Source organism: Capra hircus, chromosome 27, assembly GCF_001704415.2.
Source record: "Capra hircus breed San Clemente chromosome 27, ASM170441v1, whole genome shotgun sequence".
Lineage (NCBI taxonomy): Eukaryota > Metazoa > Chordata > Mammalia > Artiodactyla > Bovidae > Capra > Capra hircus.
In genome coordinates this window covers 42,243,814-42,261,896 of record NC_030834.1, presented here as the reverse complement: position 1 = coordinate 42,261,896, position 18,083 = coordinate 42,243,814, and the positions used below count along the sequence as shown (strand labels likewise).

The 18,083-nt window shown below is 42.6% G+C and overlaps 1 protein-coding gene across 1 annotated transcript in view; it reads right to left on the bottom strand.

The window, feature by feature from the left end:
• CSMD1 (CUB and Sushi multiple domains 1) overlaps positions 1 to 18,083 on the bottom strand; it is a 2,085,346-nt gene that overhangs the window by 173,064 nt on the left and 1,894,199 nt on the right. The window contains 1 exon segment of the mRNA XM_018042044.1: positions 3,986 to 4,174. Coding sequence (XP_017897533.1) covers positions 3,986 to 4,174 — 189 coding nt within the window.

The window sequence follows — 18,083 nt, the reverse complement described above, 5'->3', positions numbered from 1 at the left end:
GTAGTACCCTTCCCATGGGGAGGGGGAAAAAAACAGAACAAACAAAAAACATGGTGTTCACCTCTTAAAAGGCAAAATGATATGGTTATTTTCTTAATAAAATACATTCTGATATTCTTTAGGTCACTTAGTATATTTGCCATGATATATCTATGATATTCAAATAACAAATCCTTTTACTCCTATGTTCAATGAGTGTTTATTGAGAGTCTATTATGTACCAGGCAGCTTGGCTGAGCTGGGGCTAGAGCAGAGAACCGTGCTGACCTCATCCCTGCATTGCAGAGCTTGCTGTATTCAGCAGAGTGATGAAGGAAGATGTTAAAAGCTAAATAAGTATGAAGTTTGGCTTGTGTGATAATACTCTCAATGCACTTAAAACATTCTCTCAAGGCAAAATCCTATATTCTACAGAGGAAGATGAAGGACCATAAAAAGACATAATGAGTAAAGCTTCCCCTCCCTTTCCTCTGGTCGAGCACCTTCTCCCAGAGGCTTTCCCCTCAACTTTGTGGCACCAAAGCTGTATTTTGATTTCCACATCCCAGCGGCATCTCAGGGATCTCTGCAGCAATAGGGACCTGCGATCCAGCTCAACAGGAAATGCACCTACCCCTATCCTCTCCCTGAGGGTGAGGGTCAAAAAGGTCCCTCCAGTGGAGAACAGCCAGCAAGCCCAGCAAGGGGGGAGCATCTGGGCACAGAAGGGTCCCTGCACCACCTGCAACCACAAGTACTTCCCAGCTGCTCACCCCGTCTGCCCAGGAGCCTGGCCCAGCAGGAGAGAGACTGTAGAACATGAGAGCATTACACACTGCACTTCACGACTAGGGGCCACACAGATGGCATCCCTCGTCCACACCAGGACCAGGGAGCCAACAAAGGCAGTCCCTTCACACACATGAACAGACACTGCAATAGAGGCATTTATCATGTTAGGCAGTTAGACTAGGAAAAAGGAGTCCAGAATGGCAGTGGCTTAAAGACAAGGAAGGGGAAAACCTGCAGAAATAGAACAAAGGAAGGTCTGAGAAATGGGGTGAGGACCTCAAGTAGAACAAACAGCACTCTGGCTAGCCCAGTTCACACAGGGCGGGCCTGGGGGGTGGGGAGGAGAAAAAGACACAAAAGGGGAGCCAAAGGGCCTGGGCTCTCTCTCTCTTCTCTTTGCATCTTTTGGGTCATCATGCCCTCACACCTCGAGGATGTATTTTCCTTTATTTTCTAAATAAAACGGAGCTGTAACACGGAGCTGTAACACGGTCCACCCGAGAGCTGTGACACTGGTCTCTCCAAGAGCTGTAATGCTGGCCCATCCAAGGCTGTAACACTGGTCCGTCACTTCAATTTTTTGTTGTGATGAGACAGAACTGAGGAACTTACACACTTCCCCAACAATAATAAGAAATACTCTTTTGATCTTCCTCCCTGTTTTTGGCACAGAACTCATAAAACCCTTAGAATTTACAAAGTGATTAAAAAAAAAAAGATCAAATTGTCTTTTGTTATTCAAAACAAGACCCTTTCAACCACACCTGAGTTTATGTTAATGAAGATATTAGGAAATCTGAAGCCTTGGGGCTAGTTGTAAGGGGAACCAGCCTCAGATTGGAGGTTCAGCCCCACCCCCACCTCAGGAAGAGGAAGAGGGAAAGAAAGTCCATTTAATCACCAACCTGAGGGCCTTTGGTTTTAAAAGAATATTCCCTGGTTACTTTTATTTTTTTAGAATTTAATCTAATATTGTTGTTGTTCAGTCGCCCAAAATTGTCCGACTCTTTCCACCCCATGGACTGCAGCATGCCAGGCTTCCCTGTCCTTCACCAACTCCAAGAGCTTGCTCAAACTCATGTTTATCGAGTTGGTGATGCTATCCAATCATCTCATCTTCTGTCGTCCCCTTTTCTGCCTGCCTTTGATCTTTTCCAGCATCAAGGTCTTTTCGAGTGAGTCAATTCTTGGCATTAGGTGGCCAAATAATTGGAGCTTCAGCTTCAACATTGGTCCTTTCAATGAATATTCAGGGTTGATTTCCTTTAGGACTGACTGTTTCAATGTCCTTGCAGTCCAAGGGACTCTCAAGAGTCTTCTCCAGCACCACAGTTTGAAAGCATCAGTTCCTCAGCACTCAGCCTTCTTTATAGTCCAACTCTCACATCCATTCATGACTACTGGAAAAACCATAGCTTTAACTAAATGAATCTACGTGGGCAAAGTGATGTCTCTGCTTTTTAATATGCTGTCTATGTTTGTCATAACTTTTCTTCAAGGAGCAAGCATCTGTCTCCCTTGGGTGTCTTTTGTCTTTTCTGTTATAAACCACAATCGTGCGTAGATGGCTTACTAGGTTCTGTGAGCCTACCAGTGAGTTATCCACCCTTAGGGTGGCTGTGGTCCTGGGACTTCCATGTGGCATCAGGAGTCCTGGGCAGTCTTGGGTGTCTGCAGGACTTTAGCTTCATGGTTTTGCCAACTCTGATTAATATTCTGCACCATATATCATCCAAAAAGATATATTTTATTAACGTTACACTGACAAAATAATTCTAAATGGGCAGTTATTTCCATGTTGGAAAGTTGGGCTTGAAAAAGCAATGAAATATAATTAAATACTTAATTCTGTTTTTATATCAAGCCAAGGAGTCTCCTACTTACATGTGAATTCGAAGAACTCAGGAAACAACTACAAGTAAAAAGGGATTTCAGTCCTAACAATTCAAAGCAATTTATACATAAAAACATATGAATTTTTAAAATGGTGAGTAGTTTTTAAAGTGTTTTAATAAAAATATCAGATATCCCACTGCTATTGTTAGTTTTATAAAGTGATTTTTAAATGCTGTTTTATGTTATTAAATCTGCAGTTGATTAAAATTACTATTTAAAGAAGACAGCAAATGTTTTTCTTTTATAGTTGTTTACATAATGATAAAGAATGGAAACGTACAGGTGAAAAATATCATTTAAAATGTCTACCTATATGCTTTTTTTTTTTTAACTTCTACAGTAGAAATTCAAACACAGCTGGATACCTTTCCTTTTTTTGCCCCTGGGATATAAGTATTTAGCATTTCAAAGGTCCACAGAGTTGGTAATTTCATTTTATTTTCATTCAGAAATACTGTATTTATAATGTTAGAATATTAGGTTTACAGCAAACTTTTCTATTTCAGATGAATTCTTCAAAAACAAAGTACTTGATATATTTAACTTAAAGTTGTAGAAATTTCAAAGTCATAGTAAAAATTAGATTATCAAAGAGAAGCTTTGAAGAAGTGACTTCTACTCAGACAAGGATATTCACTGAATCTAGATCCTCCTTGAGGTCATTCCCATCACCTGATTCCAGCATTTCTAAGAAACCCTGATCCTCAGGCACCATCCTAGGACACTACTTCATTTCCCCCCAACACTGCTCCTCTAGGATGTCTTTGCTAACACTGTTTCTTCTCTCTGGGATGGTCTCTGTCTCTGAGTAGCAAACTAGTACGTGCCATTCAAATCTAACTACAAAAATGAAGTCAGTTTTCTGAGATACCAAATCAGTGTTATTATTGTAAATTTAAACAATAAAAAAGTATCTAGGGTAAGATATGCACTGAATACCCCTTTAATCCAAAATTCGATGGAGCCACTGTAAAGCCACACACTGCTCTAACCATGCAGATAATACCCTCAATCACTTCCCCAGCAATCACCGTCTTTTGTACCTTCAGTCATCAAAACAATCCTCGTGCCTGATTTTGCATAATAAACATTTGTGTTTATTATTTTGCTAACCTTATAATCTCCTTGAAAGCAAGGCCTATTTTTTTTTAACTGACTGACATATGATATATTCTTGAAATACTAAGTAGAATGAGTTTAATACAATAGAGTCCCAATAAAAATTGGTTGAACAAATTAATGAATTCCAGAATGTAATATTTCATGCACCAGTATACATGTGGAAAATGAAACTGCTTAAGAAAAGTGATTAACCCACCGTCACATCTTGGAAAAGGGTAGTTCCAGTTTCTGTTGATCCCGTGCTGACAGGTGAGCACTGGGTGGCCAATTAAAATGTACCCAGGATAGCACTCGAAAGATATTGATTGTCCCACACTGTAGTCAGAGTTGACCATATACCCATTCTGGAAAGGTGGTGGGTCAGGGCAGTTCTGTAATTCATAGGCTGAAACAGACAGAAACAAGCACATAAATAAGAAGCGCAATTAGTCTGGAATTTAGAGGAGGAATAGGATGACATACAGCTTCTTAGCATGAACTTTTCAGATATAAATTTTATGAAATCTTTACTAAGATACCCATTATCATCCAGTCGCATCACTTCATGGTAAATAGAAGGGGAAAAGTAGAAGTGTGACAGATTTTATATTCTTAGTCTCCAAAATCACTGCTGATGGTGAATTAAGCCAAGAAATTAAAAGATGCTTGCTCCTGGCAAGGAAGATAAGGAAACTAAGACAAACCCCAAAACAGCATATTAAAAAGCAAAGACATCACTTTGCCAATAAAGGTCCCCCTAGTCAAAAGTATGGTTTTTCCAGTAGTCATGTATGGATGAGAAAGTTGGACCATAAAGCAGGCTAAGCACCAAAGAATTGATATTTTCAAATTGTGGTGATGGAGAAGACACTTGAGAGCCCCTTGGACTGCAAGATCAAACCAGTCCATCCTAAAGGAAATCAACCCTGAATATTCATTGGAAGGACTGATACTGAAGCTTCTATACTTTGACCACCTGATGTGAAGAGCCGACTCATTGGAAAAGACCCTGATGTTGGGACAGGTTGAGGGCAGGAGAAGAGGATGATAAAGGATGAGATAGTTGGAGGGCATCACCGACTCAGTGGACATGAGTTTGAGCCAATTCTGGGAGATAGTAAAGGACAGGGAAACCTGGTACGCTGCAGTCCACAGAGTCACAAGGAGTCAGACATGACTTAGCAACTGAACAACAACAATGTAAAACAGTACTTATTTTTAGTAGTATAATCATAAGAATTTGCATTTAGTGAAGACCTATTGTGTACTTTAGAAGTTATGCAGTACATACTAAAAATAAATTTGACAAGGCATACCTTGGGAAGAAAATATATGAGAGGAATTTAATCTAAACCAGAAGTGCAAACAAACAAAAAGTGCTTGTAAAGAATGTCAGGTGAACACAGACCTAACAATTTTCTTTTAATTTAAAAGAAAATTACCCCTGCTTTCCTACCAAGTGATTCTAAATAGAAAACATGTTATCGTTTTGTTTAGTTCAATTAATGTTCAGTGCAAATAAAATAAATTCTTTCCATTTTCTTAGTTTTTTTCCTTAAAAAATAGTGTAGTGTCATACCTAGCTATCATTACCAGTACAATCCTTTATTTCTTTATTTACGCTTCCCCTGTTTTAGCTACACCATGTGGCTTGGGGGTCTCAGTCCCCCAGCCGAAAGTGAGCCCCTGGGCTCTGGCAGTGAAAGCACAGAGCCGTAGCCTCTGGGCCGCCAGGGAACGCCCCAGTACAGCCTTTCTATAATGTGTAGTTCACTGCGCTTGTTCATTGTGCTCTCTCACCATGCCTCCTATGCCCTGTCAAATGCATGGTTTCCCTCCTCGAGATACTGCTGTTTGAGTCTAACATTACCTTACAGACAAGTGCTCAGAAAAAGAACAGAGAACCCCATGGTGTGTTCCAACTATCAGCCAGTTTCCTTCTTTATTATGCTCTTTTCCACTGGGGTCAGCAGCTTGTTCTCATTCTTGTTTTACTCGAAATACTGTGAGCTCTGTTGGTGAAATGAGTCCTCTAATAAATAGATCAAATACGGCTGCTAATAATTAAACTTAAAAAGTAAAAACCATCAGAAATGGATTTCCAGTTTTCATGGGACAAAAATCAAATAAAACCTTGTTCAACATCACTCATCCTCCCTGGGAGATTCTGTTTATGCTTTAGTGGGGCTCTGGGGTATCAACACAAGAATCAGTTATCATGGCACATTATAAAAGAGGTAACAGGTAACAGAGATTCCAGATGAGCCATCATGTGAAATAGCATTTAACAAAGATTCACACACACTTTCCACGTGTTCATCACACATGCTAATAACAAGTCCCACGATGCATTTCCCTACACATTATGTGGTTTGTGGTGTAATTTAAGAAAGACATTCAAGTTCTGTTTAGGGATGTATGAAATTAGCCCGTTTCTACTCATCATCTAACATCTGTGAAAGGGATTGAAAATGGAAGTTTAAGTTGCCTTTAGCAGCCCCATGGTATTAAGTCCAAAAACTCTGGGTTACCCTTGATTAGAAAAAAGACATTTTCTTTCTTTCTTTTTTAATGGTACCATACAGCTTTCCTGTATGGGGATTAAAGGTCATTAAAAGAGAGAGAGAGAGAAAACCAGCCCAGGTAGGCAGGACTATAGTTTTTATTACCTACTCATATACTGAGTAAAATAAAAATAATGATTCATCTTGATGTATGGCAAAACCAATGCAACAGTGTAAAGTAATTAGCCTCCAATTAAAATAAATAAATTTATATTTAAAAAAATACTGTATTGAGTGTCTTCTTGTTTAGTAGCTAAGTTGACTCTGACTCTTTTGCAACCCCATGGACTGCAGCTCACCACACTCCTCTGTTCAAGGAATTTTCCAGGCAAGAATACTGGAGTGGGTTGCCATTTCCTTCTTTCTGACCCAGGGATTGATGATGTGTCTCCTGCGTCCGCTGCGTTGGCAGGCAGACTCTTTGCCACTGCATCACCAGGGAAGCCCTGTATTGAGTGTCTGCTATGTTATAAATGGAAACTAGACAGAAACGGATCCTGCTTTCACAAAGCTTACATTCTATTTAGGGAAACAGACACAAATAAGTCATCATGTTGGTAATTACATAAAATAACTAAGTTGTGTAAACTGTTGTTAAGAAGGACTGAAATAAAGGTTGGGGGTGGGGGAACCGGGATGGAGGATGGAGTGAGGGTGATCAAAACCTGCTTCCTTGAACATGTAGCCTTGAACTTGAGATCTGAGTGGGGAGAAGATACAGCCAGGTAATAACCGAGAAAGGAAGACCTTTTAGTAGAGGGAGCAGCAGAGGCCCAAGGACATAGGAAGCTGGGTCTCTGAGACGAGGTGGGGGGTCAAGGAGAGGAGCCTGGGGGTCATCATCCCAGCGTGCCCATCGTGTTCACAGTCTATAGCTCTCATGAGGGAGAATCTCGCGAATAACTGGACCAGGCCACAGAAGAGGAATTAGGACACACTTCTCAAGTGGACACAGCCATGGTTTTAAAAACTAGGACCCATTCTTCATCTCACAAATCATACTCCAGGTGAAAAAAAAAAAAAACCCATAGCTCATTTCAGTGTTTTCTTAAGATTTTGCAATCCCAATTAATTCTGTTTTTAGTTGTGAATATTTCACTAACTATACATATTCAGTTCAGTTCAGTCGCTCAGTCGTATCTGACTCTTTGTGACCCCATGAATCGCAGTACGCCAGGCCTCCCTGTCCATCACCAGCTCCTGGAGTTCACTCAGACTCACGTCCATCGAGTCAGTGATGCCATCCAGCCATCACATCCTCTGTCATCCCCTTTTCCTCCTGCCCCCAATCCCTCCCAGCATCACAGTCTTTTCCAATGAGTCAACTCTTCGCATGAGGTGGCCAAAGTACTGGAGTTTCAGCTTTAGCATCATTCCTTCCAAAGAACTATACGTAGTTCTCTGGTGGCTCAGAGGGTAAAGAATTTGCCCACAATTCGGGAGACCTGGGTTTGATCCCTGGGTTGGGGAAGATCCCCTGGAGAAGGGAACTGCTACCCACTCCAGTATTCTGGCCTGGAGAATCCCAGAGATGGGGGAGCCTGGTGGGCTGCCGTCTATGGGGTCGCACAGAGTCGGACATGACTGAAGCGACTTGGCAGCAGCAGCAGCAGCAGCAGCAGCAGCACATATAGCAAGAGGAAAAAAATATGTTTTTACCACTTACGGCTAAAGCACTTAAAATCATCTTTAAGCTTTTTGGCATCTAACAATTATGCTTTATAATGTGAGAGACATAAATAAAGAGAGAGAAAGAAAGATGGAGGAGAAGAGAAAGGAAGGAAGGAAGGAAGACAAGTATTCAACTTCTCCAAAATGTCAAGTCTCACAAAAGAAAAGCAAAAGAAAGTCCTAAGAATCTTAATGGGTATCCCAGGTGACTCAGTGGTAAAGAATCCGCCTGCCAATGCAGGAAACACGGTTCCAATCCTTGGTCCAGGAAGATCCCCTGGAGAAGGAAATGGCAACTCACTGCAGTATTCTTGCCTGGAAAATCCCACGGTCACAGGAGCCTGGCAGGCTACAGTCCATAGGGATGCAGAGTTGGACAAAACTTAGTGACTGAACAACAATGACAACGAAAGTCTCAATATGGTAACATTTTGCAAATACCATGAAAAACGATGTCAGTACCAATAAGCTCATACATATACTATAAGAAGAAGACAACACTTAGAATTTCTCTTTTTCAGGAGAAGCCTTTGTTTGGATCTGAGAAAATAATCATTATTCACGTCTGTCAGTCTTAAGTGGTATTTGCATCAAGTGTTTAAATTATAGGCACTGGATGTGGCAGCAGGTGGAACCATGTAGTCATCTTTCTAATACCTATTGTATTTTCTGACTGATATCTAATCAGTTGATAAATATCTTCATCCTATCAGCCATCTTCCAGTTTTTGACTTAGAAGCAGGGTATCTGAACTCAATTTTATTTAACATGATTCATCTTTCACTTCTCAAGTTCTGTATAAGTCATTTAACTTCAAGACAGCTACATGTACTAGTAACATTTTTGACCTTTATATGGTCATAAATAAATGAGAAGGCTTAGTAATAAGGGGTATACACAGACATCACTGAGAATGACAAGAATTATCTGCATGATTTATGCATCTTCTTATGAGTTATTAATCATAAGCTTAACTTATAAATCTCAAGTGGAACCTAGGAATTTCGATATGATACACACATCAGAGTTGTATCATTTGGCCAGCTTATAAATTTTATACAATGACAAACTATCTAATTAAGTTTCACCCCTGTCGGCTAAGATACTCTACAAGAAATCTGAACACCTCATATTCATGTTCTCATTCTTTTTTACTTAATTTATTTGTATGTCTTTCAATTATATCAATTAATTGCCTACATTGGATTCATGTTGATGTATGGCAAAACCAATACAATATTGTAAAGTAATTAACCTCCAATTAAAATAAATAAATTTATATTTTAAAAATATATATTGCTTAGAATTTTTTTTTTAATGTGGACACTGAAATTTAGAGTCAGGTGTCACGTAAATAAAACATTTGCTCAACGAACTAGGTGTTTAGCCTGGATGAGAACTCACAGATTCTGATGCCTACAGGCCAGGGAGACACAAGTTCAAAGCTGGTGGGCCACTAAATGAGACTTTTGAAGTCAACGCCTTCACACCCTGGAAGGGCCATCACTCTGACACTTCAGGGGACAGCAGCCCCAAGCTGATACCGGCAAATGACCCTGATTCTGACATCACAACAGGAAAAGGGGTCTTTTACCAATTATGTAAAATCTAATGCTAAATATTGACAACTTAAAAATATTAATATTTTCCTAATGAAACTCAGTAGTTTTATGATCTCTGGTCTAGATTATTCCTATACAGAATTTTTAAATTTTTTTATATTTTGAATTAAGGTATAGCTTATTAACAAAAATTTTGTGATAGTCTCAGGTGGACAGCAAAGGGACTCAGACACACATATGCATGCATCCATTCTCCCCTAAATTTCCCTCTCATCCGGACTGGCACATAACAGTGAACAGAATTCCCTGTGCTATACAGTAGGTCCTTGTTGGTTATCTATTTTCAGATATAACAATGTGTACCTGTCCACCCCCTCCTTCTTAACTATCCGTTCCCCCCAGCAACCATAAGCTGGTTCTTGAAGTCCCTACACAGACTTTTTTGTGGTATCATGTTCTTTCCTTCTTTCCTCACTCTCTCTCTTTCTTTCTTTCAGTACTCTTTTTGTAGTGAACTAATTGGTAGCTTTTGGAGCTATATAGACACAACCTTAGTAACTCTATCTAAAAAATATCAAGAAAAAACTTGTTTGAACAATGGAGGTTTAAAGTTACATAAGATAAAATCTGAGATGGGCATGGCAACCCACTCCACTATTCTTGCCTGGAGAATCCCATAGACAGAGGAGCCTGGCAGATCCCAGCCCATAGAGTCACAAAGAGTCAGACAGGACTGAAGCGACTTCAGTATCGGTTCAGTCGCTCAGTCATGTCCAACTCTTTGAAACCCCATGGACTGCAGCACACCAGGCTTCATTGTCCATCACCAACTCCCAGAGCTTGCCCAAACTTGTGCCCATCGAGTTGGTGATGCCATCCAACCATCTCTCCTCTGTGGTCCCCTTTTCCTCCTGCCCTCAATCTTTCCCAGCATCGGGGTCTTTTCCAAAGAGTCAGCTCTTTGTATCAGGTGGCCAAAGTACTGAAGCTTCAGTTTCAGCATCAGTCCTTCCAATGAATGTTCAGGACCAGTTTCCTTTAGGATTGACTGGTTTGATCTCCTTGCTGTCCAAGGGACTCTCGAGTCTTCACCAACACCACAGTTCAAAAGCATCAATTCTTTGGCACTCAGCTTTCTTTACTCTCACATCCATACATGACCACTGGAAAAACCATAGCTTTGACTAGACGGACATTTGTAGGCAAAGTAATGTCTCTGCTTTTTAATATGCTGTCTAGGTCGCCATAACTTTTCTTCCAAGGAGCAAGAGTCTTAACTGCATAGCTGCAGTCACCATCTGCAGTGATTTTGAAGCCCCCCCAAAATAAAGTCTGTCACTGTTGCCATTGTTTCTCCATCTATTTGCCATGAAGTGATGGGACTAGATGCCATGATTTTAGTTTTTTGAATGTTGAGTTTTAAGCCAGCTTTTTCACTCTCTTCTTTCACTTTCATCAAGAGGATCTTTGGTTCCTCTTCACTTTCTGCCATAAGGGTGGTGTCATCTGCATATCTGAGGTTATTGAGATTTCTCCCGGCAATCTTGATTCCAGCTTGTGCTTTACTCAGTCCAGCATTTTGCATGATGTGTTCTGCATATAAGTTAAATAAGCAGGGTAACAATATATGGCTTTGATGTACTCCTTTCCCAGTATGGAACCAGTCCTTTGTCCCATGTCTGGTTCTAACTGCTGCTTCTTGACTTGCATACAGATTTCTCAGGAGGCAGGTAAGGTGGTCTGTTATTCCCATCTCTTTAAGAATTTTCCAATTTGTTGTAATCCACATAGTCAAAGGCTTTGGTATAGTCAATAAAGCAGGAGCAGATGTTTTTCTGGTACTCTCTAGTTTTTTCTATGAAGCAACTTAGCACATATGTAGGATAAAGTCTAATTTTAAAAGTACACAGCAAACAATAATAGCATGGGAATCTGTATTTGAGTCTTGTAAAGTCAATAAAAAAAGAAAAGTTAAAATTTTAAATACAGTATTAAGAAGCTGTCCCCTGCCCCCATTTCTCATCTGCACGTGGATCTGGTGTCAGAGGTACAACAGCCATCCTTGGACCACAAGGCAACAAGGAGGAAAAGGCTACAAACGTCATGTACTGGTTGGCCTTGATGTACTCAGTGCTAAAGTCACCCTGGACTTCTTGGGGTGATTGACAGTTATAACCACGAGACTCTGCCCAAGCTTTGTTCAGACTCTGCTCTTGACCTCCCTTTTCTTACACCGTTTATTTTAGAAAACTTGTCACTGTACATTTTCTTCTCCGTCCCTTGGAGATGCATATAAGTCTTTTTAAGAGCCTCTTGTCAGTTTCACAGTGTAGGTGTGTGTTTCTCATGGGCCTGGAGACTGATCCTCTGAAGTGACCATCAGGGAGCCCTCGGAGGACAGTAGTCGAGCTCCAGTGGCTCTGGGCTGTGCAGACACTCTGTCTGGGAGCCAAGAGAAGGTTTACAGGCTTTGGGTTAACTCAGAAGGCCTATGACCCCCATTCCAGCTCCTAGAAAGTCTCCAGCCTTTAGCCTGTATTCATTTTAAAACCTAAATTTGGAATAAGCAACTTAAGGAACATTTATGCTTCTTATATAAACACCTTTTGGGAGGATAGATTCTTATGTGCATGAAGCCAGATGCAAGTGTAGAGAAATCCAGTCTCCAGTCTCAACACCTCTGCAAACCTGTGCCTCTCCTCAGGGACCCAGCCCCAGACTGTCCTTTCTCCTTGATGCTGTGATGCAGCAGCCATGGATCAGGATGCCAGCACCCTCACTCCAGTTTGCTTGGCCAGGCCTGAGTGGTCCAGAGATGGGCGGCACTACAACTTGTTAAGATCTGTGATTCAGAAAGATGACTGTGACGCTAGCACAATTTCAGATTTATTTGAGTATTGTTTCTTTTATTTTCTTGATGATCACCTAATCATGTGAAAGCTGGATCTGTAAATTTACAAACTGGATTTTGTTTTATTCAATTTTTTAAAAATATAAATTTATTTAATTGGAGGTTCATTTATTTAAATTTTAAAAGTATTTTTGGTTATGCTGTGCAGCGTGCTGCATCATAGTTCCCCTACCAGGGATGGACCCTGTGCCCGTTGCAGTGGAATCGCTGACTGTTAACCCCTGGACTGCCAGGGGAGGCCCACAGACTGGATTTTAAGTCACCACAGCTAGCTTTGATGGATGGAAGATAAGAGGAAGAAGCCCAGAGAAGAACACTGCTGACACTGTGATCCTCACAATGGCTTCTTTTTTAATTTAAAGAAAGATGAACCTACATGTAAACAAATGAAAAGGAGAATTTGCTGCCCCAAAATATGCCTCTTTGGTGTGAGGATTATCGTGAGTTGGTTATCCTTAAGGAGCTGCAGACATGGGGGTATCTTTGGAAACAGAGTAGAAGTTAGTCATTTATAGGAGACATTTACATCTATGAGGGAACACTCCCTTGGTAGGTAAGGGTGTCCTTTCTCTGCTCCAGGAAGAGAAAGGTGGCTGAATCTCTAGAAACTTATCGGTGGAGAAGAAAACAAGCTCAGTCTGCATGACAACCATGCCTGTGCTACCCTGCTCACCTCTCATGTTTTTATAGGGGGGTGATCTCAGAAAAGAATCTAGAAAAATAGGGGAAATGTGTTTCTTCCCCTCCACAAACATCGGTGGGAAGGGCAAAATCTGAGTTCAGCACATGAATTTTCCCCACTTTCTAGGAACACATGGCTTTGCATCTTCTCCGCTGCTACCTCTGTGAGTTCCCTTTCTTCTCTGGTTTCTCAGTGTCTTGTCTGGGGTGTTTTGCACATTTCACGTGTTCCTTTTTGACTCTGTTTCCGAGGTGGCACTAGTATTAAAGAACCCACCTGTCAGTGAAGGAAACATAAGAGACACAGGTTCAGTCTCTGGGTTGGAAAGCTCCCCTGCAGGAGGATATGGCAATCCACTCCAGTATCCTTGCCTGGAGAATCCCATGGACAGAGGAGCCTGGCGGGCTATAGTCCAGAGGGTCGCAAAGAATCAGACATGACTTAGAAGTGACTTAGCACCAGCACATAGACTCAAACAGAGTCACATGTACAGGAGCAGTTTAGTTCTCAGTAAACCTGTGTTAACAGCAAGGCCCAGGTCAGATCGCACCCACAGGACTCCTCTAACTGAGACTGAGTGGGGCCCTATGGGGCTCCCAGACATTGAGGTGCTTTTGTCTCCCATTTCTTCAGCTTCTATGGTGTCCCTGAGTTCCAAAGGGCAGACTGAAACAGTTGCTGATCAAAGGAGGAACAGCCATGAAACCACCTCCTGAGGCAAGATTATAGGGACCAGAGAAATTCCCAGAGATTCAGTTCAGTTCAGTCCAACACTTTGCAACCCCATGGACTGCAGCACCTAGGCTTCCCTGTTCATCACCAGCTCCTAGAGGTTGCTCAAACTCATGTACATCTAGTTGGTGAAGCCATCCAACCATCTCATCCTCTGTCATCTCCTTCTCCTCCTTCCTTCAATTTTTCCCAGCATCAGAGTCTTTTCCAGTGAGTCAGTTCTTTGCATCAGGTGGCTAAAGTATTGGAGTTTCAGCTTCAGCATCAGTCCTTCCAGTGAATATTCAGGACTGATTTCCTTTAAGACTGACTGGTATGATCTCCTTGCAGTCCAAGGAACACTCAAGAGTCTTCTCAACACCATAGTTTCAAAGCATCAGTTCTTCAGCACTCACCTTTCTTTATAGCCCAAATCCACATCCATACATGACTACTGGAAAAACCATAGCTTTGAGTAGATGGACCTTTGTCGGCAAAGTAATGTATCTGCCTTTAATATGCTGTCTAGGAAGATCACAGCTTTTCTTCCAAAGAGCAAGCTCTTTTCATTTCACGGCTGCAGTCATCATCTGCAGTGATTTTGGAGCCCAAGAAAATAAATTCTGTCACAGTTTTCATTGTTTCCCCATTATTTGCCATGAAGTGATGGGACCGGATGCCATGATCTTAGTTTTTTAAATGTTGAGTTTTAAGTCAGTTTTTTCACTCTCCTCTTTCACTTTCATCAAGAGGCTCTTTAGTTCCTCTTCACTCTCTGCCATAAGGGAGATTAGATCCACCTGAGACCCTGCACACACCCTCATCTTACCAGCAACCCTGCCCTTGGAGTCCACCAAACCCAGTGTTGTGACAGTTTTGAAACTTTGCAGTAGAAAGAAGAATGTAAGACTATTACTGCCTTGATCCTTATCACTTACTCCCAACCCCAAGTCCTGATGATATAACCTCTCCCTATTCCCCAGGGAGGGGGGTGGGCGCAGTTATTGAGGTTCTAGCCTACAGTGTTTCCTTTTTGTCCGACAAGGAAATAAAGCCACTCTTTCTTTCTCCTCTGTGACTCTGTCTCCAAATTTCTGTTCAGGGTCAGTGCATAGAGATCCCTCACCTGCTAGACAGGAGATGGTGTTGACTCCATCAGGCCCTTGGAGTCCTTGTGGGAGATTCTGAGACAGCTACACCTGTGTTTGCTCAGTACAACATGGGGTGCTTTGAGAACCAGCAGATGCAGGGGGAAGCTCTAAGAGCGGGGCACGGGGTCTTCTTTTGAGAAGGAAATTATTTTGACAGAATGTTCATGTGCAGAGAAGTCTCTCAATCTTGTGCTAAGAGGATGCTCCCTAAAGTCTTCTCAGAGAAAAGGAGTGGGGTTAAATCAGCACAGTACTGACGCCATGTATAAAACAGATCACTGATGAGAACCTCCTGCACAGCACAGGGAACCCTGTTCAGTGTTCTGTGGTGACCTGCACGGGAGGGAAACCCAAAACAGAGGGGTTTATGTACACATGTAGCTGTTGAACTTTGCTATGCAGAAGAAACTAACATTGTAAAACAGCTATACTCCTATAAATGTTTTGAAAGATAAATAAATCAACACAACAAACTTCACTCAACAACCGTCACAAACTACAGATTCCTGGTCTTCTTCCCATTGCTGCCTCTCTTCCTGGAATCCTGAACCCCTTTCTCCCTTGTTTTAGCTTCAGAAGCTAGCTAACCCCTCGAGTTCTAGCCTCTCCTGTGAGTGACGCTTGGCTGGGTTCTCGCAGGCGTCTGTGAGCCCGTGAAACGTGTGTCCTCATAACCTTGTGCTAGTCCTCCTCTTGCTGAGCTGTCACGGGCGGGCCCCATCACCCACTGGAGAACCTCAGATGACACAGAAACCTGCAGACCTGGAAGACTGCGTAACTATGGGCGTGTTGACGGTGTATGTGGGTGGGCAGCAGTGAGAAGGGGAGGAGACTCGGGGAGAGCTGCAGGAGATGATTCCTCCACAGTTCTTCTGAGAAAGTGGGAGCTGAAGGGGTCATTAGAATTAAACATAAGTAGGGGTGTGTGTGTGAGAGAGAGGAACTTGAGTGTATTTAAACTCAAAGGAGAAAGAGAAACAGCCACTGGAAAAGCAATGAAGGGAAGATAATTCCCACCTGGAGAAAAGTGAAAGTGTTAGTCACTCAGTCACATCCGACTCTTTGTGAACCCACGGACTGTGGCCACCAGGCTTCTCTGTCCATGGGATTCTCCAGGCAAGATTACTGGAGTGGGTTGCCATGCCCTCCTCCAGGGGATCTTCCTGAGCCAGGGATCGAAGCCCTGTCTCCTGCATTTCAGGCAAATTCTTCACCATCTAAGCCATTAGGGAAGCCCCAGTTCCTACCTTAAACACCCTGGAAAGAGTAGAAAGACACATTTTAGGGTCTAGTGCATGGGAGGGGTTGTCTGCAAGAAAGAGATCATTCTCTTACCTCCAAAAGGAGGAAGAGCAGAGGTGCACGCAGGCCTCTGTGCTAGCCTGGGAAACTGTGTCTCTCCACTGTTCTCTATGTACGTGGGCACACACACCAGCCTTCCAGTGGGACTTGACACCCTTGCTGAGACACAGTGGGGTCCAGGTGAGAAGGAATGACAGACACAGGCGGACACAGAGAATTCCAGGCAAGGTCTCCTGTCTCATTCCTTAGGCTATATCACCCTGTCTTCCCCCTGCCCACCCCGCCCCAACACATGGATTCCTATTTTAAGACACTCAAATTCTGGAAATGTAAATTTATACTTTAAGTAACAACTGAAGTAACAAGGTCTGAAAGTTCAACACAAAATGCCATCCTCTTTTAGTAACAAAATATTAAATATTTTCCAGGGCAGTCTATAAAATTAAAAAAAATCAAGTGATATCAGCATGTTAAAAAAGACTCCACTTTTGACATTTTTTTTTTACTTCATTTGAATTAACAACATTGAAGAAAAGGCCAGCTAAATTATTGTGTCTGAAATGAACACTTTGAACTTTTTCACATGTCAGAAATGCTTTGATGACGGCAGATTCTAATTTTTATCAGAGGTCTCCTGTTTTGATGGTTCAAGAAGACATAAAGTTCGTTCCCTCTCTTGCTTTTCTCCCTCCCCCACTGCTCCCCCACCCCCCACCGACATAACTTGAACACGGCTTGAATGGTGCACAAGGTCATTACCTTGAGCTGAGAGAAACCTTAAATGCATGAGAGACAGGGTCAGATCCCCTTCCCTTGTGGACATGAGGCAGGAGATAGATGGGCTCCAGCTTAGATGTTACAGTCAGCCTCCTCTTTACATTTCCAGAAGGAATAACAACAGGAGCAGGGCAAATGCTGGACTTCGCCCCAGTGGACACTTAAGCCAACAGTCACAGTGGAGACAGAAGGGAGCTGAGCCCTGCCCAAATGAGAGATGGAGAGACCATCTCTTGAGGTCAAGGAGACCTTCCTAACTACATAGGTGCAGAAAAGATCCCCCAGTGGTCAAAAGAAAGGGCGCCCCACCCCACAGCAGGTGATGCCAGCCTACCCACAGGCCTCTGCACTGGAACCCATCTTGGCTAAGAGATGCGCACGCACACAGGGGAGGACCCTGAGATGCTCTAGACGTGGACTCAGAGCCAGGTGATTGGCCAGGGAAAGCCAGAAGAAAGGCCCGTGTAAGCGATTCAGACCACCCGAGGGTGTGACTCCCTCTCTGAGCCCACCCGGTGTCTATCCACACATACTCCTTTTCCTCCTAGTACCCTCTACATGTTTCACTACTTTCTGTCTCTTTGTGGACATTTATTTCGACAAAACCAACAAGCCAGGGTTTTGCCGCTGTCCTTGGTGGTCGAGTGGCCAGGATTCAGCACTCTCACTGCTGTGGCCTGGCCTCAGTCTCTGGCAGGGAACTGAAATCCTGCTGTGAGCTGCTGCAGGTGGAGGCCCCCCAAAATCAAAGAGACTCCTTGTTCCATAGTCCTGAAGGGGTAACACCTGCATGTGGCCAAGAGGACACAGTGACAGGTGACAAGACTATGTGATGATGGGGCTAAGAGGGTCCCAGGTGGTGATGTGGCCACTGGAGGGAGACAGAAGGGACCCGGGTGAAGCAGTGCGTGACCTGTTCCTGGCGTCTGGGTCCTGACCTGTGTGAAGCCTGGAGAAGACTCCATTCCCACCAGAAAGCTGTGC